The following is a 27,731-nucleotide window of genomic DNA, read 5'->3' as shown; positions in this document are numbered from 1 at the left end:
GGGACTGCTTATTATTACTAATATTTTATTTTATCTTTTAGTTTTAGATACGTTATTTCTTGAAAAATATTAATTCACAAAATTATTACCCTTTGTGATTAACTTTAGGTCAAATTGTAAAACAATATACTCCACTAATCTTTAAATATATTATGAAATAGTATTAACCTTTTAAAAGTTCTATAATTCAGTAAGAGAAAAAGTTCATAACAAAAAAAGAAATAATGGCCCATTCGATAATAAAATGCAAACATGACATGATATAAAAAAAAAATAATGATTGTACTAGTGTGACACGAGATAAAAATAAATAAATGATTGTACTAGTGTTTCAGATCCCGAAAATTATCTCGTACCATATATAAAAAATGCTTTTACGAATCAATTTTCTATAGTGAGATTATGTACTCGACTTTATACGAAAATCGACCCATGAAGTATAAATATGTCTATTTAATAGTAACAAAAAATATTAATTTGGAAGCGGTGAAAAAAGAAAATGGAGGGCCAAAAAAAGTCACATCGGCACGTGGTGGGCTGATTCCCTTCTAAATAAACTATCTACACTTTCGATTAAAACCGTCCGATTTAGATTATCATCTTCTCAAATCCCTAGCTGTTGCTAGCTGTCCTACTCCCATGTGACACCCCCCTCCTTTCTCTAAATTTTGACCATCCAAAAAAATACTCCATCCGTTCCCGATTAAGAGTCACACTTTGACTGGACAACATGAATTTTAAGAAATGTAAAGAAAAGTTTATTAAAAAAATTAGTGGAATGTGTGACCCATTTTTTAATATTGATTTTATAATAAAATGTGAGTTAACTGAGTTCAGTGGAATGTAGGACCTACTTACTATTTATAGTAAAAATTAAGTGTGACTCTTAATTGGAGACGGACCGAAATGGAAAAGTGTGCATCTTAATCGGGGACGGAGAGAGTAAAATTTATGGGATCGAATACAGTAAAATTAGATCGTTATTTATGCCGAAAGACAATAACGATACAATTAACAAAGAGTTGGCGCAGAGTTGTTGTACCATGGGTTGATGATGATGAAGAATATCGTCGCCAATGTAGGAAGATAGATGCAATGCAACGTTATCGTTAACGACCATTTGTGAACTCCACTAGTCCAGAGCCTTTGTCCTAGCGGCAATGTGCTTAGACATTATTGTATGAGGTGCCGATGTTCAGACTTCAGGCATTGCAGCAGCAATCGATGTGAATGCATAGTTCAACAGAGCTACTGCAGCACAGTTCCACGACGACTCTAAATGCAGAATTTAATGAAATTTTGCGACTATCGTAAATCGACAGTTAACCCCCAACCCCACCAGAATATACAAAAATTTTATTTTAAAATAAAAAAAAAAAGAAGAAAATATAATTTACTCAAAGATACCTTCCCATCCTATATATACACACATTGCCCCATCCGACACCTCAATTTTTCTCTACATCATAAAATTTCACATCTCTGCAGTTGTTAGTTATTACAACACATCGATCTTTGCACAAATCAGGCAAAAAAAAAAGATATAGAATTGAGAGCTAAGATTTAATCATCAATTGAGTTGCATGGAGCAATTGCCCCCCAAAGCCCCCATCACCATGGCGGCCCACAATTGGCCGTCGTTCCCCTTCCAAACGCCGCCCTCCTCCGCCGCCGCGCCGTGGATGGACGAGTTCCTCGACTTCTCGGCCACGCGGCGGAGCTCCCACCGCCGCACCGTGAGCGACCCGATCGCCTTCGTGGAGGACGTGGCCGCCCACGGCAGCGGCGGCATGGGGTTCGACCGGCTCGATGACGAGCAGCTGCGGAACATGTTCTCCGACGACCTCATCACCGCCCTCGGCTCGTCGTCGAACCCGTCCAGCGTCAACCCCTCCACTCCGTCCGACCAGAACAGCGACGACGACGACAAGAGGGCCGTCGCGTGCCTGCAGCCCAAGGCCGAGACGGAGGCCGGAGAGGTCGACAGTGCTGACCAACCGGCCCCGGACCCCACCGCGCCTCAGACGACTAAATCGTCTGAGAACGCGCCAGGAGATCCTAAACGGATCAAAAGGTAAAAAAAACTCTTTTCATTAATCCAAGTTATTAGTACCACACTAAATCCATGCAAAATGTATCAAATAAATAATGTTAATTATGTTATAAAGTTTCAAACAATTTGAGCATTTTGTACTAATTTTTTCTAATTACAAAAAATGCTGCAGGATTTTGGCAAACAGGCAGTCTGCTCAGAGGTCAAGAGTGAGAAAATTACAATATATTTCTGAGCTTGAAAGGAGTGTTACAACATTGCAGGTTTGCTATGCTCTCTTCGTGCGCGATTAAATATCTTATTTTGTCGCTTTTAAATGTCCGTTGGTATATGTCTCATTTCATTTTTATCATATTTACTTCATCAAACACATTAATGTTTATTTATTCGTACTAACTAATTGGTATATGACAATTTTTTATAGACGGAAGTATCTGCATTGTCGCCGCGAGTAGCGTTTTTGGACCATCAAAGGCTTCTATTGAATGTGGATAATAGCGCTATTAAGCAAAGGATAGCAGCATTGGCTCAAGACAAAATATTCAAAGATGGTAACATCTTCACTTCTCAATTATCAATAATTATCAGACAAATATACATAAAACACTAAATTTTTTAAATTTTAATAAAAGAATCAACAAATTAATCATATTTTAAGATGGGGAATCGATTTAATTTGAACCACATTATTATGGGTAAATAGTATTAATACTTAGTAGATTCATGTCATGTGTATATATTTATTACTTGCAGTTTGAAGCATGCTTCTTCCTTTTTTCCTACTCAAGTTGGGACATGATTTATTGTTGAAGAAACAAGTTGCACAATGTTCTAATTTGTGATCACATGCAATTATATAGTATCTAACTTTTCATTGAATGTATAATATTAAATTTTTCAAAAACATGTCTCAATTTAACTACCTAACCAATTCACATTGAACAAAACTAAAATATTTATCTTAATTTAATTTGTTCTAAATTGTATAATATATATAGCCCACCAAGAAGCACTAAAGAAGGAGATAGAGAGGCTGAGGAAAGTCTTCCACGAGCAAAACATGAAGAAGAATATGGAGTGCAGCGACGCGCCGGCGCCGCCGCCGGAGCGGCGGCCGGAGGAGGAGGAATAATGATAGTAGTATTAAAAGATGGTGCATTACAATTCTTGAGATTCATCACATGGTGTGTCTCTATCTTTCTAATCTAATAGTGGGGCTCTTTCTCTCTCCTTTTTATTTCTCTTTTTTAATTTGGGTGGTGATTGGAGCCTTTGTCAGTGTGAAACATGGATAGTGCCATAGTGGCATCCAAACAAATGACAAATAGAATAAAATTTGGGGGAGAAAAAGAAAAAAAAAATATGGGGATTGCTAGGAAAGATTCTTGTGACATGCTAATTTGTGAAGGTCTTTTTTCATGGGGTTTTTTCTTGAAAAAAATTCACTAGTATTTGTTTTATTTTTGAATTCTTGATGTGGGAGTCTTGTAAGTGTAGATTGATTGATTAATTAGAGTTTTGTAATATAAGTTTGAACATTGTTTAGATATTGTTTTTAAGTACATTTTGTTGGAAGATATGTGGTGCTACACATGTCTACTTTTGGCCTTTTATTAACAAATACAATGTGTGTCCCCATTAACACAGTTGACATAATGACAAAGATTTTAAAAGCGGCTAGATAATATTTCATTTTATTAGAGATATTTGTAACGCATATTAATTAATGATACACAAAATGAAGAGCGAGAATAGCGCAAAGATTTTAGCTAGTTATTTCAAAGAGAAATTTTAAATTGCAATAATGAAAATTTAAATGGAATCAAATGGGATATTTATGTAGCTCAAAATAATCAAATTGATTACATAACCAAAGATAATACTCCATCCATTCCCGAAATAAAGTCTTATTTTAACTCACGCAAATTTTAAAAATTATGAATAACAAAAATAGTAACGAAATATGAAATATATTTAGTGTACAAAAATAAAATGAGTAAAATCTAGAGTTCACAAAAGTTTAGGCCCGGCCCAAGTACTCAAAACTAAGTCAATACTCACTTGGGCTTTTCATCAAACACCTTGGGCTTGTAGTGATCAATTGGGTTATTTCATCGAGCAAAACTTGCACTAACAAAACGCTCAATAACAAGCACAAATTAGCGAGCAATAATTATTCCGTTGACTGCAACATACGTTTGATATTATTCGCTTTGGATCAAAGCAGCACAGATTTTTTTTGGATCACTCTCAAAAGACCTCAAACAAATTGGAAGTGAACTGAAATTATACATACTTTCAAACTTCCCTCAAATTCCTGACGTGAGATGAGTTTATACTCAGTAGAGGTGAGAACGTGGCAAATCGTCCAATGTGTATTCATTAATGAATCTAATTTATTTTAACACGAATACCAACCGACGTGGTAGAGTAGTTTGGCCGGCACCCACATTTAAGACTTTCGATTTCAGTCAATTTATCCCCAACAAACACATCTTTATCCAAAATAAATGTACTCCTACTTGCATTTATTTACGTGGATAATAATTATTAAATCACAATATTTATAATTTCTCTTATTGTTACATTTGTGCATAAACGGCATCTTGTAGTAATGTTGATAACAACGAAAAAAGAATTTTTTTTATAATTTGTCTAAATTTGATGATTTAAATGACTATTATCTCTTATATAAGTCTGGGTCGAACAACTCTATCACCTGCCTATAAAAGTTAAAAAGCTCCGGTCTTTGGAGTTGACGACTACTCAACCCTCATTATACTAGCTTAGGATTTAGTGTTTACTTATGTTTATCGTTCGATCGGTTGGTAGACCGTAGATAGTCAACAATACTCTTATTCACCGAGTCCAATTTCATTCATAAATAAATCATTGACAAAACTAAATGGACCTACGTCTCTGAATCCAAGTCGGCCATACTGACTTTACAAATTGCAAAAATGTCTTGTGTGTAAAATTGTGATGTGTGTAATCTCTTTTTAGCATTCTTAATAAAAGGCATTCACATGATTTCACATCCAACCACCAAACATTATGTAAAATACAATAATTTCTATTTGTGGGTCGTCCACTAGTGAGGTCACTACAATTATCTTAAATTTTTATTTGGATTATCTTAATGGACTTATGGAGTAGTCATTGAATATCTTCTCGACAAAAAAATAATAAAATATATAGTTTAACACAATGTTTGTGTAGAGAGCACACGTGCACAAGCAATCTGGGACTAATCAGTAGTATGTCTCAACTTAATTGATTTTGTATTTCGAACGTTCCAAATTACATTGGTCAATTTGGCAAAAAAATCAATTATTACTTCCACACGAAAAATAATTTTATTCTCTGGATAAGTATTCTTGTTGTAATGAAGGATATACCTCAAAAATAAATGGGATCTAAAAAATTTAAGCAATAAGATAGGTGACATAGTTGCATGCGTGGTCCAGCCACCCTAAGGTACCCTACCCAATAAAATAAATGCATTGGTTTGAATCTCGTCCTGCATCACATTATTTATAAAATTAATACTAGTATATAAAAGTAAGATTTGTATTTTACTAGTTTTTCAATTTATTATTTTACAATTTTTAAAATTTCGTATTGAAAAGTGGACAATCATTGGGGACGGAGAGAATAATATTATCAATATGTTGATATACCTATTAATCTTCTCATCTGTATATATGACTTGATTGTAAAAGTTAATATATGATGTCAAATATGTTGAGTTCGAATTTATACATAGTAGTGCGACTCTTAAAATTTCAATTAATTTATTCATTAAAAAACAAAAACTAATTGTAAAAAGCAAAAACTGTCATGCCGATTTATTAATAGGAATATACTACTAGGATATATTTTCCAATCAATATAAATATTGGGGTCATATATATAGTATATGCTTCTTTTATCTCATTTCAAAATAGCAAATCGAGCTAAAATTTATCTAAAATAATGTAGCAATCTTTAATCACGTTAGGGTATTTAATTACAAGGATCACCAGTCCGCATGAATTCCTTATAGAAATTATAAAATAAATCGGATTGAGTTATTAAAAGATATGGTTGAGTTTGAAAGTGAAAAATATCTTTTAAAATCATAGATACTCCCATTTAATATTTTCAAGTTGCATCAGCTAAGACTCAAGAGTGGTGCCACTTTTCAATGAGGTACTTATACGTATTTAATTTAACAAATATGGTGTGACCTGTGAGGTCCTCTTTACTATGAGGTCCCCCATTAGGCCATAAAATAATACTCGTACTTCATTCGTAATAGTCTAAATGAGGCATTTTATTTTGTACAAGATAATAATATAAGACGAAATTATAATAATAATATTCTTTTTTTCGAAAATCAAAATCATGTAAGGGCAATTGGCAGTACTAGAATTGCACTTTACTTGTACAATCCATGAACGATACATTTTTTTTATCCCTTGCTTTTACATCCATAGGCCATAGCCAATAGCATCTAAAATGCACTTTAGTTAACGCTATTTATTTTAATTGATAAGTAGATCCGTATATCTCACTAACTCATTTTACTCACATTTTGCTATAAGACACATATTTTATTATTTTTTTAATTTACTTTCCTTTACATTACATCAGAATCGAAGTGAACAATTATTAGGGGACAGAGAGAGTAATTCACACGTGCTATATATATTTGTAATGTATAGATTTGTGTTAAAATGAACACCTCTTAAAGTAACACTGTAACACCACATATGCAGCAATATTCAATAAAAATTGTTGTATAGTGTATAAAATATTGATGACCGTTTTTTTATCCTTGAACTTTTTTATTGCCACATGGCAGCTGATTATTCGTCCACGTGCACAAATGATTGGCTAAGAATAGTGGTATAGTGTTACTTTAAGAGACGATGGAACCCTAACACTCCTTTGCATGTATAATACTATATAAATAAGAATTTTTATCAAAGGTTTGTGTTAAAATGACAACCCCTCTTAAAGTGACACCGTGACACCACTTATACAGCAATATTAAAACGTTACACAACAATATTACAAACACTACACAACAATCTATAAATTGCTGTATAGCGTGTCGGATATTGCTGGACAAGAAAAATTGCTGTATAAGGTATAGAATATCGTTGGCCGTCTTTTTTTATCCTTGAATTTTTTTTTTTCCACGTGACAGCTTATTATTCGTCCACGTGTATAAATGATTGGCTAGAAATAGTGCTATGGTGTTATTTTAAGGAATGGTGGCACCCTAAGTTGCCCCTTTTATCAAAAGTTTAAAAGTTATATCATTGAAATAAAATAAAAAAAAAGAAAAAGAAAAATAATTACGTAATGATGGCTCCTAGGTGGCGTGCACACAAAACAGCACGCAGTGACGTGTCATCTCAGTGTGAGCCTCCACTCCAACACAGCACAGCCACGGTGCTCACACGCCTCAGTCCATGCTCCAATATTATTATTTGGAAAGTTGACTTCGCATATGCAGCAGATTCAGATCTTGATCCAAAATCGTCTTATTAAACTTACCAAACTATTATTAGTATTATTACAATATTACATGTATATATATAGATAGTAAGGACTAAGGAGTAGTAGTCGAATCTTAAACCCAAGGGCCAAAATCCGACAAATATTTAAGAAACTTATTCAACGATCTCTGCAATATCGATAATGGCGGTCCACAATCCTTTGAACTGCCAATAACGATTTTATTCCTCTCACAATAATACTACTAATAAATACTCCCCATTTCCCACTCCTCCATTGAGGCAATTAATTGATTGATCAATCATGATCCACCGGCCGCTTCTCTCAGCCGTCCTCTTCCTGATCCTCTGCGGCGCGGCGCACGGCCGCCTCATTTCCGACCAATCGCGTCTCGTCTCCGATGGCTCCGAAGCGTTTCTCCGCCTCGGAGCGGAGGAGGCGACGTGCGAGCAGACGTACGGATTCATGCCGTGCACGACGACGGCGATGGGGAACCTCTTCCTCATCCTCGTCTACGGATACCTCATGTTCACGGCCGCCACGTATCTCTCCGGCGGCAGCGAGCTTCTGCTCGAGATTTTGGGCCCCGGAATCGTCGGCGGCCTCTTCCTCCCCATTCTCGGAGCCCTCCCTGATGCTATGCTTATACTCGGTACTCACTTTTCATTTTTTTTTAATTTTTATTTTTTGTCTCCATATTTCCTCAAAAAACCTTATTTTATTGGAAAAAGTGATGAGTTCTGCTATTTGTTACTCCCTCCGTCCCCGACTAAGAGTCACACTTTTTCATTGCGGTCCGTCCCTCATTTTTACCATAAATAGGAAGTAGGTTTCACATTTCACTAACTCAATTCACTCACATTTTATTATAAAATCAATATAAAAAATGGGTCTCACATCCCACTAACTTTTTCAACCAACTTTTCTTTACCTTTCTTAAAACCCGTGTCCGGTTAAAGTGTGACTCCTAATGAGGGACGGAGGGAGTACTTTTTGTGTGTAAGATACAATCTTCATGAATCTTAAATTGTGACAAACTATGTGTATATCTTGTACTTGAAGAGAAAATTCATCTATCTATATAGTGTGCAAAAATATGTTGGGTTCAGTCTCATGTTATTCATCATGTGAAGCTACTTTTTGTTATGTTTGTTTTACAGACTTCATTGCAAAGAAACTTATCTTCTACTTACTATGATTTATATTTATACATTACGGGGTTTATAGACTAAATAGGCTCCATCTTTACTGATAAATAGTACTACCTCCGGCCCCCAATATTGACACACTTTGACCCGGTACGAGTTTTAAGAAATGTAATGGAAAGTGAGTTGAAATAGTTGGTGGGATGTGGGTCCTACTTTTAAAGTATTAGTTTTATAATAAAATGTGAGTAGGAATGAGTTAGTGGAATATGGGGTCCACTACCAAAAATGGCAAAAAGTGAAGTGTGTCAAACTTTCATGGACGGACTGAAATGGTAAACTGTGTCAAAATTTGGGGGACAGCAGTATGTAGTTGCTCAAAACTAACTATTTTCCCCTCGCTTTTCAGTCTCTGGTATGTCGGGAAGTGTAGAAACTGCTCAAAGCCAAGTTTCAGTTGGCATGGGCCTTCTCGCCGGCTCAACCGTCATGCTCCTCACTGTCATTTGGGGCTCCTGCATTCTCGTAGGCAAGTGCGATCTTCAAGATAATCTCGCCAAAGACAACCAAGACACGAGAGCCTTCAGTTTAACTGGTTCGGGCGTTAGCACGGACATATGGACAACCTATGCTGGCATAATCATGGCTATATCCGTGATTCCCTTCATCATAGTGCAATTTCCACAGATGTTGCATTACGACTCCGGAAGGAACTTGGCCGTCTTGATTGGCCTCATTGTCTCAGTTTCCCTCCTAATCTCCTATTGCCTTTACCAGGTATTAAATGGAGCAGACTACGAGACTTATATAGTGGTTTCAGTTCTCTCTTTACATCTGTTCCTTTGCAGGTTTTCCAGCCCTGGGTTCAGAAGAGGCGCCTCGACTACATCAAGCACAGGCACGTGATGTCGGGGATCCTAAAGCATCTGAAGAAGCGCGCCCTTGGGAAGCTCTCCACAGAGGACGGTCGCCCTAACGTAGAAGTTCTCTCCAAGTAAGCTTCATTCCACGTCTTTTCCCTTTTCGACTCTGCTTTTTCTAACTTCTTATCTAACCCGACAGGCTGTTCAAGGCGATTGACGAGAACTCGGACGGATACCTTTCCCACAATGATCTCCGCGCCCTCATCATCGGAATCCAGTTCAACGAGGTGAGTTTAGACCACAGCGACGCTGTGGAGAAGGTGATGAGGGAGTTCGACACCAGCCAAGACTCTAGAATTGATCTACCGGAGTTCATCGTTGGAGTTGGGAAATGGCTTGAGGAGGCCAAGACCGGCAATGAATCCAACCACGCTGCTGATTCGATGAAGTACATCGAAGACTTCCACACGGTCCGACATTTTTTTTTTACTTATACGCTACAGGCTAGTCTTTTGGGATGACTTCAACGTCGTACAACAGTATATATATTGATATTTCCGTCTTGTCCACAGCAAACAAAGAGGGATCATTTCCTGTTGGGCGTCCAGAGCGAGGAGGGCGAAGAGGGCGTCGAGAACTCGCCTTGGACCACGGTGAAAGCCGTCCTTCTACTCCTCCTCGGAACCGCCATCGCAGCTGCATTCGCGGACCCGCTCGTGGACTCTGTCCAAAACTTCTCCAACGCCACCAAGATCCCTACCTTCTTTATATCATTCATTGCTCTGCCACTGGCGACCAACTCCAGCGAGGCCGTGTCCGCCATCATATTCGCCAGCAGGAAGAAGCTGAGATCCGCGTCCCTAACGTTCTCTGAGGTGAGTGAAAGAGAGAACTGAAATCACTATATACAATACAGTAAGTTTAATGGGCTAATTTACTTGATTTCTGTTATGTTGCAGCTGTATGGAGCCGTGACGATGAACAACGTGCTGTGCCTGTCGGTGTTCTTGGCGCTGGTCTACGCTAGGGGGCTGGTGTGGGACTTCTCGTCGGAGGTGCTGGTGATTTTGATCGTGTGCATCGTGATGGGCGTGTTTGCGAGCGTTCGCACCACCTTCCCGGTTTGGACCTCTTTGGTGGCTTTTCTTCTGTATCCATTTTCTCTTGCACTTGTGTATGTTCTCGACTTTGTCTTCGGATGGTCGTAGGTTAACATTAGTTTGGTTTGTGTTTTGATGTGAGGTGTGGTAGATTTTCACAGTTTCTTGTTGGAGCTTGACTGGTTGTGAGCCATGGAAATGTTTGGCCATGCTTGGTTAGTTTTTAATGAATTATTCACAGTTGGAATTATGTTTGCTGATAATGTTTGGCCCAGCGTTTCAAAAGCTACTATTCCCTCCGTCCCAACTAAGTTGAGACATAATTTTTGGGCACGAAGATTAAAACATTGTGTTAAAAAGTAGGAGAGAAGAATAAAGTAGCAAAGATTAAAAGAGTAAAATAGATAGTAGAATAAAAAGACTGATTGATTTTATTTTTATTTTTTTATTAAAAAAGGAAATGACTCAATTTAGTTGAAACATCCCAAAAAAGAATCTTAGTTGGAACGGAAGGAGTACTAATGTACTATATTGATAAATTCGATTGTGATTCAATGCGTTGTTCAGTTTGGTTTGGACATAAAAACCTATGGAACGACTTGAACCGGAAAAACGACTAGTTCAATCTTGAGACAGAAGCCATTATTGCTGATGCTCTAGTTGATGGATGTCAGCGACTTTCTCAGCTGAAAGCGCGACTTTAACTATTGGAATTTTAAAACATATTAACGGATGCACAATGTCCCTCCATCCATTATTCAAAATGTCCAATATTTTACCATTTCTTTTTTCAATTTGTCACGGCTAAGACATTCTTTTTCCTTTTTTAAAATAAAATATTATCTCTTCTACAATTTTTAAAATTATAATTCACTTAACAATTCCGCTTAAATTTCTTGTCATTTTAAAATATCCATCTTGAATGTGACTTAGGAAGTACTAGTTGTTTAAATAAAGGGTTGATCAAATTTGGTCAATTCCATAAAGTTTTAAAATGAAATATTAATTGACAACGATGCCATGGATAAAATTTTAATTGTTTAATTTGTGTATAAGTCGATGTAGATAATATAATTTGTATGGATAATATTCTTTTAATCATAAAATTTGTTCAAATTCGGAACAATTTTAGTACTCCATAAAGTTTGAAATAACAAATTTTCAAATTACCTCAAATGTTTCGTCAATATATAATAGAAAATGAAAAAGAAAATTATTTTAATAAAATAGCCTTTATAAAAAGATAATTAATAAATAGTTTTTTTACATGTATTGAAAGAACAGTCTTTTGGAAGTTATTTCTATAGTTGAATGATCATAACTAAATGATGATATAATATAGTAATAGTATTTTTTATTATCACTTGATGATGGAGAAATTGATGAAATGCTTTACACAACAAATAGGCAAAATCACAACATAATACACAGAGATGGAGTTGAGTAGCTTAAAATTAAATTGTTTGGAAATTGCCCATGATTAAGCCAACACTAACCCTACGTGGCATTCGGGCCATGACTACTCAACCGAACAACATTCACGAGACTGAATCATTTCTAATCCACAAAAAAAACACACAACCATATAATATAACTAACACACATCACATAACACTTTCCAAAATAGGGTAATTTACTTCTCTCCTAACATTCTATAGCTTCAAATTGAGATCAATGGCTTCTCCCTTCTCCCCACCACTTTCGTCAGCCCTAACCGGAAAGAAGTTGAAGGGCTCTTCCATTGATCTACTAGCTATCATACGATGACCTTGCCTTCTCTCGTCATCCTGCCAATGCGAAACGAGACCAGGCTAAGACAACAGATGAGTTGAAGAATCAACAATAAACCAAGCATTATTTACAATCTGATACCTCTGGATATTGACAACCAAAGTCATCTATAGCGTAGGCATGCTTTGAGTTTGGAGGAGGAAGCGCCAAGGTTAGGAAGTCTCCGTCTAGGTCTAGCCTCCCGTCATCCCTCAGGGCTCTTCTTGAACCCTGCTCGGGTGGAGTGCTTGAGTTTGATGGACCATCTCTACAATAGCTGGCATTGAAAATGTTTATGTATCACAAAACACTCAAGCCAAAACTATACCAAAGGTGATGCAAATATTTGAGATTTGGTGTTTGAGTTCAAGAAATTTAGGGTAGACCTCGTGTATACATTTCTTGGTCCCTTTTGAGGTGCATATCCACTGCCACAAGAAGCTAGTTCGTCGTATCTTGATTCCGAATGAGCCTCTGGCGGACTTTCAAGAAAGAAGGGGTACGGCCGCTTCACCCCTACCATCTACATTGATTGCATCAAGATAGAGTCGAAATAGATCAAAATGAGCTTGAATCAACAACACAAACATTTGCAAAGAGCTATAGTTCATAAGCAAAATCTCGTTCCGAATTAAAACAACCTCTTCACCCCTACCTTCTACATCGCATCAAGATTGAACCAAAACAATGAAATGAGTTTGAATAAACAGAGTAAATATACATCCTTGCCAAATTCTCATTTTGAATCAAAGAACTAATCATTAATTAAAACCTCTTCACCCCTACCATCTAACATTGCATCAAGATTGAATTGAATTAGATGAAATCAGTTTGGATCCACAGCTAAAACATTGCCAAAGAGCAATAGTTCATTACCAAAATCTCATGCACAATCAAAGAGTATGAGGCAAGAGACCTTGTATACCTCTGGCCACGGCGACGATGAGGAGGCATAGCTGTTGCAATGCAAATGGTTTTGGTTTGAAGGGGGCTCCATATGGAAGGCTGCTGATGATGAATATGGATTCACCTGCAATCGCCAAAATTCAAACAATTAAACAAAAAATTAAAATCAATCTCAAAAAAAAAACAGAGTATGACTGACCACCGGAGAAGCAGGTTGCTGAAATCGGAAAAATCTCTGAGGCGCCGACGGCAGAGCAGCAGCAGAAGCACTCAAATTCACCGGCGGTTGGAATCCAGCAGCATTACTATTCCGATGATCGTGATCGCCACTCCACGATCTACACAGCACGTTCGACGATCGGAAATTGACCGGCGACGGCGAAGGAGTCGCATCACTAACCGAACCGATCGCGCTGGCTGAGACAGATGCAAGGACCTCCTTCTTCATCAGCTCCTCCACTCTGATTTTCTCGAGCTGCGCGACGCCCAGCCCTCGCTGCGGGATCTTCTTCTTCACCTTCACATTCCTCGATCTCTCACTGTCGCTGCTGCTCACAACGTGCTGCTGCTGTTCCTGTGCCATTTCTCCCTCCGATCCATCAAAATCGAGGACAATTCTTCGCGGATTTAAAGGGGAATTCGATCATAAATGGCAAGCGACACGCCATATCGAAATCATATTTCTCTTAATTAACAATAAATCACAGAATCTGAGGGGTTTGAGGAAACCAGAGCTGAGATTTCAGAAAACACAAATCTAAACCCCAGAATTCAACAAAGATTGCGATTTCCTTTATATACGGCCTTGAATCCAATTTTTGAAATTCAAATCTAGATCATCACATTTTGAATGCTCCAAATCTGATTTCTCGCCCGAATCCTCTCTATGTTCCTCATATTCCATCATTAGATTTAGACCGATTCCCTCTCTATTTTGCTATTTGATTTTGCTAGCTGGATACAATCACTCCAGATTATACTGCAAAAAATTGAGATGCTTTTTCGTTTTTTGCATGAATCAATCACTATTCCAGTTTACTAAATCCGTCAATAATTTGAATCATTTAATTGATTTAATATTCACTCAAAATAATAGAATACAGTATCTATTTACTTATTATATATGCAATCCTATTGATTTTTACATTTACTATAATCATGGTGTTATGATTACCAAATTTTTAAGCCTCTATTAAACTATTTTTTTCTACTATCATCGTTAATAACCAAATTGTCGAAAATTGCATGCAGAGAGAGGCTGAAATTGGAAAAAGCGAGAAAGAAATCTAAAGAAGAATTTGGGAGAAGAAAAAGTACAACGTCGCAGCAGCCTTCATCAAATGGTCATAACTTATTCATCCGAGTTCCGATTGAGGCGTACAAGGTACTCACGCGAAGCTATTTCAAAGACGAAGATAACGATAGTAAGATAAAAGAATTTGGATATTGTCTTAATAGGCAACGAACAGTTTGAATCAGACCGGAAAACCTGACATGGGAAAATGACAACCGACAATGAAGTTCGTGGGAAAAACCGGAATTCATGCAAAGTTGGTGACTTTGTAAGCAGTTACCCCTTTAATAAAATATATACTACTCCCTCCGTTCCATAATAGTAGAATCATTTTGCCATTTCAGTGCGTTCCATAGTAATAGAGTCATTTCCCTTTTTAGTAAAAGTCAACACATTTTTCCACACCTACTTTACTCTCTCTTATTTTTTTTCTCTCTTCATCTCTACCTTTTTTCTTTTTCACTTTATTCTCCCTCTATTTAACTCACCTAACACAATTTTTCTTAATCTTCGCACCGAAAAGAAACGCCTCCATTACTATGGAGCGGAGGAAGTACTATATTTGTTCGACTGCAAATAATTTAATAATGCCCTATCAATATTTTTTTTTCCTCCCCCACCTTATAAATTGATTATAAATTTTCATTACATAATTTACATAATCTCTGTCATATCTTCCTATACTATAAAATTCTATAATTTTCTTATCATCTAGGTCCCGTAGCTCAGTTGGTTAGAGCGTTGGTCTTATGAGCCGAAGGTCGCGGGTTCGAGCCCCGCCGGGACCATTGCGCGCCTGTGTTGGTTAATTTAATTTTTTGGATTTTATTTAAACCTTTTTTCATAACATTTTTTATCTAAATTAAAGCCTTGACTTCCACTTATTTTTCTTGGGTTGAAAATTGAAATTGAACTTTTTTCTTCTGCATGTTTTCCTTTTAAATATATCTCCAACTTCCAAACATTATTGGGTTCCATCCAATACTTTACTTTGTGTAACTGTATTTTTTTTTAATGCCTCATGTAACCAACACATTCTCAATATCCTCAAAATTGGATTTTTAACCGATGAAGAAGAGAGCTTTTTACAAACAAGGTTTGCCTCAAATTTAGTTATTTAGAGTGAAGACTTTAAACCTTTTTTTTTATATTATAGCTAAAGATCCATGATACTATTATTCTTCATGTCCAAGTACTCATCATGTAGTAAAGAAGTAGCAACAACCATTCACCAATAGTCAACATCTCTATACAAGACAATTTATTTTCTTTTTGTTTGTGTGTGAGGTATTTAGAGGCACATAGGGGACCATGGATATATTGATGGCTACTAAGTTCCAAATAATGATCAATGGGTCCTCTTCTTCATATTGCCAACTCATTTTATTAACTCATGGGATCTTCAAGTATTCATGCCACTTAACTCTTCATTATTCTATCCATAAGGGCACTCACTACACCAAAATATGAGTTTGAACCTATTTTTAGAGCTTCACTACACACACAATGAACAAGCTTATGATAATTAATCAGCAACAAACACACAAGATAAACATCACGAGCAACATGAATAGATGATTGAATCTTGGCATCAAATGCTAGTTCACCAACTAGCTGAGGAATGCTTTAATTAAATCCCTCCTCTCTCTCGCATCCGTCCCAATGTTGGTGGAAAACGACCACTATTCGAATGTACCCCAAGACACGAGCATGGATGGAGATGGCGAAGGATGAGTCGCTTTACCCACTCCTTTTGCGGGTCTAAGGAAGTTGATGAGCTTCAAAAGCACTAAAGAAGCAAAGCATGATATATCAATAAATGACTAGCATGTAGTATCTCTTTCACCTCACATGAACAATTGACCATTTTCACTCCCCTAATTCTCAAAATCCACAACTATTCATATTTTCTATTTTGATAAAAATTGATCATTTTTTAAAAATTTTAATATGTTTACCTTTTCATTTAATATGTAATACGTTTCTAAAAATTGAAATACGACTCTTTTTACTAAACTTTTAACAACATTATACTCCATAAGATATAGTGTTAAATTTTGAATGAGATGAACATAGCATCTGTCAATTTGCATTTTTCGTCAAAGAGTGAATAAATGCAAGATTTTGGGATCCATACTTGTTTGTGAAAGAGTGAATAAGTAGGTTATTTCATCAAAACATTTGAAAGTTTGATCAAACAGAAGCAATAAAATGAGTGTTGACGGTTGACACCAAATTGAAAACAGAAAGAAACGTTACATAGTTGAGACTAAACATAGGAGCAATACACAACACAATAGCAAATCGGAAACGGATGATTCTGAGACGAAGACCAAAGTCATGTCACCATTGCTCATTCTTCTTCCCTTGTTTTGCGTTGTTGAGCTGAGGAAAAATAATGAAAAATAAGTGAATGAGAAGGGTAATTGAAGACGATAAGAAATGAGGAATGGGATCACCTGTGGAGTCGGACTCAGGGAAAGGGATTGGTTGGGTGATTGGGATCCATCCAAGCTTGAAGTGGATGTGTGTTACTGGACTGAAGGGTTCCCCTCTGTGAAATGAACTGGTTTTGACCTAACAAGTATCCGTCTCCGCCTCCATTCCAGCCTGCCCACGCGGCTAGGTTAGTCGGATTATTCTGCTGGTTCTGGTGCTGGTGCTGGTGCTGGTGCTGGTGCTGGAGTATTGGATCTTGGAATGAGTGAAGAGACAGCCTCAAATCCCGGCCGTTTCTCGGGATCAAATCGGACGATGCGAAGCTGGCCTCGGGGAAAAAGGCGTCAGAGTCCAAAGACGGTGGTACAAATGTGGAACCAACATACTAGCGCCGGCCCTCGCACTCGTCTGTTGAGAAATAAACACAGGCAATCATAAATATAAAATAAAAATAAACACATTATATATTTGGATTTGGATCCCCTGCCGTGGCAAAATGCACAGCAGGGGATGCTGTGCACATCACCACCATTGATTTGTGAATAAAACAAAATTGTATAAATGGAGGGTGATGATGTGCACAGCATCCCCTGCTGTGGGGATCCAAGTCCTATATATTTAGGCAAAAAAGTACCGTGGTCATGGACTGATTTACTTCCTTTGAGGCTCCATACTCCGACATCGGTGGGGTGCCAGGGCGGGAGGTGGGCAAGGCGGTCGATGGCGGACTTGGCCTTGTGGATGAGCCAGTCGACGGCCTTGCTGGGGCGGTCGTAGCCGAGGCGGTCCTGGACGTCGTAGAACTGGATGGCCGTGTGGGCGGCGAGGCGGACGCGGCGGTCTCTGGGGCCCTTGGCCGTGCACACCTTGCTGTGCCGGTCCTTGCCGCCGCTCCCCCTCACAATGTGGCCGCCCTCCACCTCCACGATCTCGCCGCCGCTCTTCCCCATATATATATATATATATATACTGCTAAATCAGACTATCACCGCATTGTAAATCCATTCCATTCATTCATGATAGATAGTTGTATAGATCTCGGATATGAAGAAGAGGGAGCATCGCTTTCATGGTACAGCTTTTGTGGTATTTCTGGGCATCAATTTTTAAGACTCTTTCTCACTCTCTTTATTTACTTGCTTGCTTCCCCTTTTTCTGCACCCTTCTTTATTGCTGTTGTCTTACTTATTACAGGAAGTTTCACTGCATGTGACACATATATATAGCATACATATTATGAATTCTTTTTTAATCACCTCATATATAATGAGTTTTAAAAAAATGTATAATTTATTAAATAAATAGATGATAAAGTAGGAAAGATAAAAATGAGGAAAATATAAAGTAAGACCGAGAAACATTCATGAATAACTCGGACATTCTAAAATGAAAAAATAACTGAATTACAATAGAACGAAGAAGGTGCAATTTCACACGCGTGATTATTTACTGATTGTTGGAATTAACATATAATCATATCAGACATTCATGGGTTCAAATTCCCTCAGTTCAACAGTAATCACAAATTCAAATATACTTCTATTATTAATGCTCTCACTGTATAATTTTTGATTTATCACTTTCTCTCAATATCTAATTTCAAAATTTGTTTTAAAGTGCGATTCTATATAATTTTGAACATACGGCATCACTAGGGATATTGCGTGACTTAGCTAGAGAGTGATGTCGAGCTACACAAGGCACTCGAAGTTGCTAGGTAGTGAAAATTGAATTGTGGTAACATATGATAGACTTAAGTTGGCGTGGCAATGAGGGTTTAGAATTATGTACCTGCTTAATGACAGGATATCGGATTTTAACGCTTTATCGCTATTTCATGTAAAGAGAGTGTGGAATATAGAGATTGTTCATGCGTTTAGCAATCAAGTTGCAGACTTTATGGCAAATTTATATATAAACATGCAATCTAGGCTAGTGGTGTTTGACGATACACCGATTGAAAATCTAAGATGACAAATTTGTTCCTAAATGACTAATTGGGAATATCTTATGCTCATATGTGCTCAAGCGTTTAGCAATCAAGTTGCAGACTTTATGGCAAATTTATATATAAACATGCAATCTAGGCTAGTGGTGTTTGACGATACACCGATTGAAAATCTAAGATGACAAATTTGTTCCTAAATGACTAATTGGGAATATCTTATGCTCATATGTGCTCAATGTAAGAGCGATGTTAGAACTGGACGGCGACACCCTCTTCTTGTACACATGAAAAAAGTGCGGTTGTACATTTTGTGATTTTATAATTATGATGTCAAAGTTCCGATTTCCGACTATAAAGTATAACTAAGGGGGTGCTCGGTTGGCAAGACTAAATTTCATGATTAAATATGTATCATGTTTGGTTGATAAGATTGACCCCCACAACTTAATCCTAGATGGATAGTCTCATGATAATTAGTCATAGCCCCCTCCAACTAAAATAATCCCACAACTTAATCCTAGATGGATAGTCTCATGATTATTAGTCATGACAACCGAATGACACGTAATTCTATAAATTAATGATATTTTATTACCTGGAACCAAACAGTGAGATTATAAACTTTTGTTAAATATTTTATAACCTAGTGATAAAGATATATTGAGCCCAAATTGATACTCATCTATTTTGTTATACTGCATAAAACCGGAATATCCTATTCTTTTTTATCAAGTAAAATGGAAAAGACAAAAAAAAAGTGGTTCCTATTTTCCTATCCAATCCTCTGCACTAAATTGGGACAAAATTTGACAATCCCCAAATTCCAAACCCTAATTGCCAAATCCAAATCCAAATTCCATGATGATTTTACCGCCAAAAAGCAAATGCTGTGCTCTCCCTCTTCATCTCCATCTCTCCTTCAAACCATCTCCAACCAGAAAAACCGCCGCCCGAATCCGCTTCCCCATCCCCACAACACGAAAACTTTCCTTGCCTGGCCTCAAAGGTCGGAGTCTTACAGTTTCGAGCTCATCAGCGCCGCATTTGCAGCCAAATGATGAGACGGATAGCGCCGAAGAGTTCAAAGTGGAACTTGGTCGGCTGCTGGCACTTTTGCCGGAAGAGATGCGGCACAGGGTGAGCGAACATCCCGAGCTACATGACTTGATTGAGGTGGTCATGGACTTGGGCCGGAAGCCGCTGGCCCGCTTCCCGTCCGGGGATTTCGTGCTGTCTGATAACCCGATTTCAATGGAGGACATTCTTCATGCTACAGCTCAGGTGTGCTGATTTTCAGCCCGGAAGATGGCCGTTTTCTCTGTTTTGCTTCTATCAAATAATCAAATAGCTAACCATACTGCAGGTTGGGGACTTTGCAGTTGATAACCGAGCGGGAATTAGCAGAACACTGCATCGTATTAGCGCAATTAGAAATAGGAAAGGTGCAATTATCGGTTTAACTTGTCGTGTTGGTCGTGCGGTGTCCGGAAGTGCCAATCTATTGCGTGATCTAGTTAAAGATGGTGCTTCATTGCTACTTATCGGGCCTCCTGGGGTGGGGAAAACCACAATTATCAGGTTACTTTCTGCATATATTTACAAGTAGTATTAATGATTAGATAGAGCATGATGGGACCTGTGGGCTATATATTCTAGAGGAACTTACTTGTGCATACTGATCTTATATAAATTCTACTATTAGTAAAACAACTACATGTTCTTTATTTTTTGAAGGGACATAGCCCGTATGCTTGCAAATGAGTATGAGATGCGCGTAATGATTGTTGACACCTCAAATGAAATTGGAGGTGATGGAGATATTCCACACTCAGGAATAGGCCATGCTCGCAGGATGCAAGTTCCGCACACTGATGTTCAACATAAGGTATGAATACTGCTCGCATCATTACATGAACAAAATTAAACAGGTGTAATGTAAAGATACTATTTTTCTCATAATCATACAATATCCTATCATCTGTTACGATTTCTATTTTAGATTCCAAATATTTTGACAAGCAATGTGGTCGTATTTTTTTAATAACTTGGCAGGTGTTGATAGAAGCCGTTGAAAATCATATGCCACAAGTGATTGTGATTGATGAGATTGGCACAAAGCTTGAAGCTGCAGCTGCTAGTACAATTGCTCAACGTGGAATTCAACTAGTTGCAACTGCTCATGGAGTAACCATTGAGAACTTAGTGATGAATCCTGCATTAGAGATGCTTGTTGGAGGAGTGCAGGTAATTCTGGTGTTCTACTTTCTAGGACTCTTTAGTCTTTATAACATCACTTGAAAGTTATCGATCGATTTTACTACCATGGTTTAGAGGTTTCTAATAACTAAGTTGTTGCTGGATTCTTTTAGTTATTTTTTTACTTTTTTACGTCTTAGGTTGACAAATTTTGTCCTTGAAACACTGTTGTTACTGCTTCCCAGAGTGTAACACTGGGCGATGAAGAGGCAAGCAGGAGAGGAGTTCAAAAAAGTGTGTTGGAAAGAAAAGGGCCGTCAACTTTCACTTGTGGCGTGGAGATAATTTCTAAAGCAGAGTTACGAGTCCATCGTAATCTAGAAGCAACAGTAGATGCTATACTTGCAGGTCTTGACTCCTTTCTGTTTGATAAATGATGTTTTTACTTTTGTTTTCTCATTTTTGGCTACCATGTCAAGTTTATATGCTGTTCCTTTAACCTTAAGTAGGTCGCTACCCTAGATTTGAGGTCCGAAAATTGAATAACGAAACAAATGGATTGGAGCCAAGTTTATTCACTCCTGATTTGTCTGAGATTGAGACGAGCAGTGAAAGTTGGACTGAAGATACTTCTGAAATGATTGATGATTCATCTTTCCAGGATGCATTTGCCTCAGAAGGGACTTCTTATGAAGATGAGGACCATCTCCGTATATTTCTTTATGGGGTAAGAACCACTAGATTCCTTATAAAGAGTGGTGGATTGGTAACTTAAACACAAGCAGTGTTGTAGATATCAGAGGCAAGCATCATGCAAGGGATAAAGCAGTTGAAGATAGATGATACAATCGAATTTACTGACAACATCAGTGAAGCAGATGTGCTAATAGCTTTGCAGTCCAAGCTCAAAAAGAATTCTCGGCTACAAGCTGCTGCAAGATCTCAGAGCCTTCCTACCTATGTCATCAAGGTAAGCACCGCGATCATTTATCTTTTAAAATTCCTTTCATTATGGTAAACAATACCTATTGAATGGGATAAAATAGAAGGTTGTTTCCCTCTGTCAATATTTTATTCTTCTTTATATTTTACTTTTATCATTTACTTGTTGTTTATCCTTTTGCAGACGACCTCTTTGGCTCAGATAATGAGGACTATTCAATCTTTAATGTCTGACTATGCAGATGGTTTTGAATTTTATGAATCTGACGCTAAGGCAAATGACTCGGAGAAAATTGATGCTTTGGAGGTAATTTAGAAAAGAGGGGTGGAAAATGTTGCGTCATTGTGTGAAATATCGTGGCTGAAAAAGCTTGTGCCTTTTGTGCCATATGCTACAACTACTCTTGTTGTTCTGGGCTTTTTATGACTATTAGCTGCTAGAAATGGAGAAGGATAACTGCAGCGTTTATATAACTTATACTTGGGTAGTAATTTATACTCTGAAAGCTATTTGCAAGTGTTTCTTTTCGTGATCGAGAATGGTAGAAAATGAACTCTTTTTTTCTTTTTTGAATAGATGTCATAAGGTAATATCCTTGTTCTAATATCTTTCTATTTGTAATGGCTTGATGCTTACTTTTATTTATCTATCTATTTATTTGCATTGGAATGGCATAAGTCAGTATTGACAAAAAGAGCTGTTCTTTCTATCTACACAGGAAGCAAGAATCGCAGTTGAGCAAAGAGTAATCCCAAAGGGAGAGCCCGTTGATCTGCTTCCCCGCTCATTAAACATAATATTGCTTCAGAAGGACCTCATTCGTAAATACAATCTCAAAACAGAAAGAATTGTTTCTGAGCTTGGTGTGCGGCTCAGGATCCTTCCCTTACAGAGCACAGCCAACGAAGGCAGTTCAGAAGAAAAAGAAGCCACCGACTCTGAAAACTTTTATGAGCTAAACAATGAAACAAACGGGTCTGCTATCACTGTCAACCGATTACCTCTCCTTCCTGACTAAATATAGTTGGTCCAAATATCATAGAAGCACAGGTATGTTTTGCATTCTGATAATATGCTTATCTTTGACCGTTTAGACCATTTAGTTAGTGCTAGTTTCTCTTATGATATTGGTGTTCTTTCGGTTAGTTGAATCTTGCCTTTTCCATGATTCAACTACTCCAGAAATTACTTTAAAACAAACAAGATAAGCATAAATATAGTTTTTAGGAGAAAAACTGGAAAAAATGGATAGCTGTATAAGTATTGAGAGTCTTGACTTAAAGTTAGTGCTCCAAATCAAATTTGATCTACACCATTTTATTTTATTTATTATTTGGTGCTCTTTATTCCCACTTTAATCCATGTAAGAGTATTCAAATGCTTATCCAGAATCCCAAAGTCAAACCTTTTCAATAGTTCTTTTCCATATGTAGAGATACAAATATGAAAGGGATAACATTAATTTCTGCTACCTTTATATTCTGAACGTGCATACGCAAAAAGATGATTCTTTATGAAGTTGACCTAAATTAGTATGACTCAAAATCATTGTTGTTCATTATATAAAAAGATTGCCACTTTCTGTGGTGGGTCAGCTCATTGCATAATTTGCATTGGTCGGCATTTTTGTGATGCAAATTAATGCTAATTTGCTTGCTTTCTTTGCCCAATTTAATTTCTTGGTATCAGTTAGAAGGATTGTTAAGCAACTGCAGTATATTCTTGAAGTTAATTTTTAATTGGGTGCTCTTTTGGATTATGACTTTTAAGAAAGATAGAATCATACGCAGCCGGCCTTTAGTTAACCGGTAAGGATCACCTACGGCAAATCCTAACTCATCTCCTAATACATACACATATACATGAGTGACGGACCCCACCATCATTTATTATGTATGTGTGTATGTATTAGGAGATGGATTAGGATTTGCCGTATGTGATCTAGTATGGTTAACCGAAATTAATTGGAGTTAATATTATTTTGATTAGGATTTATTAATCCACAATTTGGGTTTAATCCATCAATAGCTAAGATTTTGCTGAACCTTAAGGGGATGTTTATATTTTAGGATTAGCCTATATAGCTAAATAAAAATATAGGTTAATTCATTATTTACTGAGATGGATTGAAACTTTAGGATATCACAAGGCCCTTGATAATTTAGTATAAGTAAAATGTCTAGTTATATACTCCCTCCGTCCCCGATTAAGAGTCACACTTTTCCATTTCGGTCCGTCCCCAATTAAGAGTCACACTTCATTTTTACCATAAATAGTAAGTAGGTCTCACATTCCACTAACTCAATTCACTCACATTTTATTATAAAACCAATATAAAAAAATAGGTCTCACATTCCACTAACTTTTTCAACCAACTTTTCTTCACATTTCTTAAAACTCGTGCCCCGTCAAAGTCTGACTTAATCGGGGATGGAGGGAGTAATGCCTTGGCATCAAGAACATGTACATGCTTTTCCCCATTTCTTGTCATCTTCATCTTTATATTTATCCCAATTCATGCCAATTTGAAGTGGAAAGTCTTTCTGCATTTATTTATTACTCTATTTTATATTTTGGTGATTTTAGGATCCTCCTTTTTTCACTATTAACCTTTTCAGGTGGGGGAGGAATGTCACATCTAAACTATTCACCGTACGAGAACAAGGTTGATTGGAATCCATATTAGCTTTCTTTCGAATGTGCTCTTTTTACATTTAAAGGTGATTTAATGTTTTCTTATCATTTTTAAGTCCATCTTTTAGCATTATTTATGTGGTTCACAAATCACAATGGTGCTCTAGAATTGAATAAAATCACAAGTGATAGGCTATCTATATGTGTTTTTGTCCTTGTGTTGTCTTTGTTGTTTTGTGAAAGTGCTTCTCTAGAATCCAAAATAACAATCTACAGCACTCAATTTTTCCTCAAATCAGATGGCACAATGGGTTATAGCTAGGCTGTTATGGGTAGTTTGTTTTAACTTTTTATGTGATCTTGTCTGTTTTATTTAACTTTTTTTTTAATTTACAATTTAAAATAGACAATCTCTAGCTGGCTTCCATTACCAGTTTTGGCCCAACTATATTCTGCACATATATTTCTCTTTTATTGAACCAATTCTTGCTTGATTTTCTTCATTGAACTACTATTATCATGTTTGCTTCGATTTGCCAAAAACTTGGAAAAATGTGAGAATTTAGGTGGTTTTAACTGTGAATAATTTTTAATGTGCGTGTCTGAAGTGTAACCTTCCAATTACAATACTTGAAATTGGAGGTTAATTGTGGCGTTTTGTTTAATTTTATGTTTTTTTTAGCATGCCTAACCCTTTTAGGTGGTGGCTACCCTTTTACATGTAACCCTTCACCTTTAAAAAAATAATAATATTATCAGTGGAAAATCGTGGCCCTTCAGAGCCCCATGGGCAGAGAATCAGCACTCTAGATCTTCACACACATTCACACCTATATATATTATGATAAATGTTAGTACTCCCTCCGTCCCCTATTAAGAGTCACACTTTTCCATTTCGGTCCGTCCTCAATTAAGAGTCACACTTCATTTTTACCCTAAATGGTAAGTATGTCTCACATTCCACTAACTCAATTCACTCACATTTTATTATAAAACTAATATAAAAAAATTGTACCCACATTCCACTAACTTTTTCAACCAATTTTTCTTTACATTTCTTAAAATCTGTGCCCGGTCAAAGTGTGACTAATAGGAGACGGAGGGAGTATTATATTCTATGTGAGACTATTAGTGACCGTGAGCATCATTTTCGTTTAGTCAACGTTAGCGTTATTTGTTTTGTTTTATATATAGTAAGTATTTGTTTTGATTTTAATACCTCAAAAATTGTTATTGACGTCGTCTATTTTACAAATCTAGTTAAAAATTAAAAATTGATTTGTTCATTTTCTCTAACTTGAGATGAAGGAAGAAAATAACATAAGTATCAAACTTTGATATTTATGTAATTTGTAAAACTAATAATGCTAATGACAAATTTAAGATAAATTAAAGCATGTCTAATAAATACCAAGTGTATATGCACACAAATAGTAATAGTACTATATATGTATACACATAGGTAGAAAGATATGGAGTGGACTATATGCTTTGTGGTGTCAGCAAAAATGCAAGAGTTCAACATAAATGACTTGGCAAGTGCTTTTCTACTATTATTTCAAATCAAATTCATCACTTCTTTCTATAGGATTGGGTAAGTAAGTTGGATGGGGAGTTGGAGTTTTATTTGCAGATGATGAAGAGAAGATGTGGATTTGCAATCTGCATATAAGAATTTTATAAATTATGAAAGTTGGCAAAACAAGATTTAAGTGAGTATTTTGTATCTACATGTAACTTAATTAAATATTGATAAATTTACAAATTAATAGAAAATGGCTAAGGTCATAAAGAAAAGGAATGGATAACTCCTTTGCTTATATCTCCAATAAAAACATGCTAGCCTAGACAATAATTATTTAATTAGAAAAACAAAAGGTACTAGGATAAACATAACGAAAAGGAATGGATAACTTAAAAACCCACGTTGGCCATTGAAGATACTCGTAAGGTCAAATAGCAATGATATCAACACCAATAACACCACATATTTGCATAATTTAATCAACAATTGCCATGTGTGTTATTTTATTTTGAGTTCATTGCTATTTCTTTTTGACATAAGCCAAAATTGGCGAATAATAAAGGACAAAAGCAAAACGCAATTTGTTTTCTTTGATCACATTTGACCCTCATATGCTTATGCTACATTGAAGAATGGTAAAATACTTTCTACAAATCAATATTTAGCCTTGTAATTGAACAATAATCTAAACTTTTGACTCTATAGTGATTTTTATGTTCAAAGTTTGAAAAATACATATATAGCATATATGTTCTTACAATGTTCACTTAATAGTACCGTGTTAAATTTTACGATCAATTAATCTGGCGTCGCCTATAATTTGTCAAAAGTTTGAACTAGAAATCACGAAAAATCACACAATTCATCTGGCGTCGACTATAATTCATCTTCGAAGCAAGAGGGCCCGATCAAGGAGCGATTACGAAGTCTTTCAAGGGTGGCTCCTTTGGGGCCAAAGGTGGAAATATAATTGAAATGCTACTACCCCAATACTATTATTTATACACACAAGAGTCGTTTTCCTTATGAATATATATGTATAGTACTACTCTTATTTGATTGCATGGCTTTGCCTACGTTAGCCCACTTTGAATCACAAGTGGAAATCCCCTCTTCCAATTTGGCTCCTTCTCTTCTCATCACTCTATAAATACCCATCTCTCCAATCTCCACATATCTACCTTCATCTCTCATCATACTACCATATTTCTTTCACACACACACACACACACACATTCAATATGGCAAGCCTAAGGTTTTGGTTGTGTTTTGTCTTGATTTCATTCACATTCTCCGCGGCTCAGTCTCGAATCCTCCCTGGCCCCGCCCCACCACCGGGGAGACGGGCATTGATCGACAGCGCCCAAGAAGCGATCAAGGAGAGCTTGAAGAGGAAGGAAACCGCGG

At 36.8% G+C, this 27,731-nt stretch overlaps 5 protein-coding genes and 1 non-coding gene across 6 annotated transcripts; 4 read left to right on the top strand and 2 right to left on the bottom strand.

Moving 5' to 3' along the window:
* Positions 1–1,463: 1,463 nt before the first annotated feature.
* LOC125204072 (basic leucine zipper 61-like) lies at positions 1,464–3,598 on the top strand. The gene is made up of 4 exons (XM_048102615.1): positions 1,464–2,074; positions 2,226–2,316; positions 2,478–2,604; positions 3,052–3,598. Exons 1-4 carry the CDS (start codon positions 1,584–1,586, stop codon positions 3,183–3,185), a joined length of 843 nt encoding a protein of 280 aa, XP_047958572.1. The 5' UTR covers positions 1,464–1,583; the 3' UTR covers positions 3,186–3,598.
* Positions 3,599–7,669: 4,071 nt separating this feature from the next.
* On the top strand, positions 7,670–10,919 carry LOC125207311 (sodium/calcium exchanger NCL-like). The gene is made up of 6 exons (XM_048106597.1): positions 7,670–8,213; positions 9,116–9,483; positions 9,555–9,700; positions 9,769–10,039; positions 10,142–10,444; positions 10,529–10,919. Exons 1-6 carry the CDS (start codon positions 7,865–7,867, stop codon positions 10,775–10,777), a joined length of 1,686 nt encoding a protein of 561 aa, XP_047962554.1. The 5' UTR covers positions 7,670–7,864; the 3' UTR covers positions 10,778–10,919.
* Positions 10,920–12,103: 1,184 nt separating this feature from the next.
* LOC125208590 lies at positions 12,104–14,278 on the bottom strand. Its single transcript, XM_048108237.1, has 5 exons — positions 13,545–14,278; positions 13,365–13,469; positions 12,826–12,962; positions 12,542–12,716; positions 12,104–12,456 (listed from the first exon to the last, which is right to left on the bottom strand). Exons 1-5 carry the CDS (start codon positions 13,926–13,928, stop codon positions 12,322–12,324), a joined length of 936 nt encoding a protein of 311 aa, XP_047964194.1. The 5' UTR covers positions 13,929–14,278; the 3' UTR covers positions 12,104–12,321.
* A 1,075-nt stretch (positions 14,279–15,353) lies between these two features.
* Positions 15,354–15,427, top strand: TRNAI-UAU. The gene has a single exon. It is a non-coding gene; the product is annotated as a tRNA-Ile (tRNA).
* A 1,889-nt stretch (positions 15,428–17,316) lies between these two features.
* On the bottom strand, positions 17,317–18,158 carry LOC125208332 (transcription factor TCP4-like). Its single transcript, XM_048107917.1, has 2 exons — positions 17,713–18,158; positions 17,317–17,486 (listed from the first exon to the last, which is right to left on the bottom strand). Exons 1-2 carry the CDS (start codon positions 18,026–18,028, stop codon positions 17,464–17,466), a joined length of 339 nt encoding a protein of 112 aa, XP_047963874.1. The 5' UTR covers positions 18,029–18,158; the 3' UTR covers positions 17,317–17,463.
* Positions 18,159–19,801: 1,643 nt separating this feature from the next.
* On the top strand, positions 19,802–25,015 carry LOC125203602 (protein SEEDLING PLASTID DEVELOPMENT 1). Its single transcript, XM_048101990.1, has 10 exons — positions 19,802–20,307; positions 20,390–20,604; positions 20,761–20,911; positions 21,079–21,270; positions 21,468–21,630; positions 21,732–21,949; positions 22,016–22,192; positions 22,349–22,471; positions 22,884–23,215; positions 24,784–25,015. Exons 1-9 carry the CDS (start codon positions 19,885–19,887, stop codon positions 23,181–23,183), a joined length of 1,962 nt encoding a protein of 653 aa, XP_047957947.1. The 5' UTR covers positions 19,802–19,884; the 3' UTR covers positions 23,184–23,215; positions 24,784–25,015.
* Positions 25,016–27,731: the final 2,716 nt, after the last annotated feature.

This window comes from Salvia hispanica, chromosome 2 (genome assembly GCF_023119035.1).
Source record: "Salvia hispanica cultivar TCC Black 2014 chromosome 2, UniMelb_Shisp_WGS_1.0, whole genome shotgun sequence".
Taxonomy (NCBI): domain Eukaryota; kingdom Viridiplantae; phylum Streptophyta; class Magnoliopsida; order Lamiales; family Lamiaceae; genus Salvia; species Salvia hispanica.
This window is presented reverse-complemented; position numbering and strand designations above follow the sequence as displayed.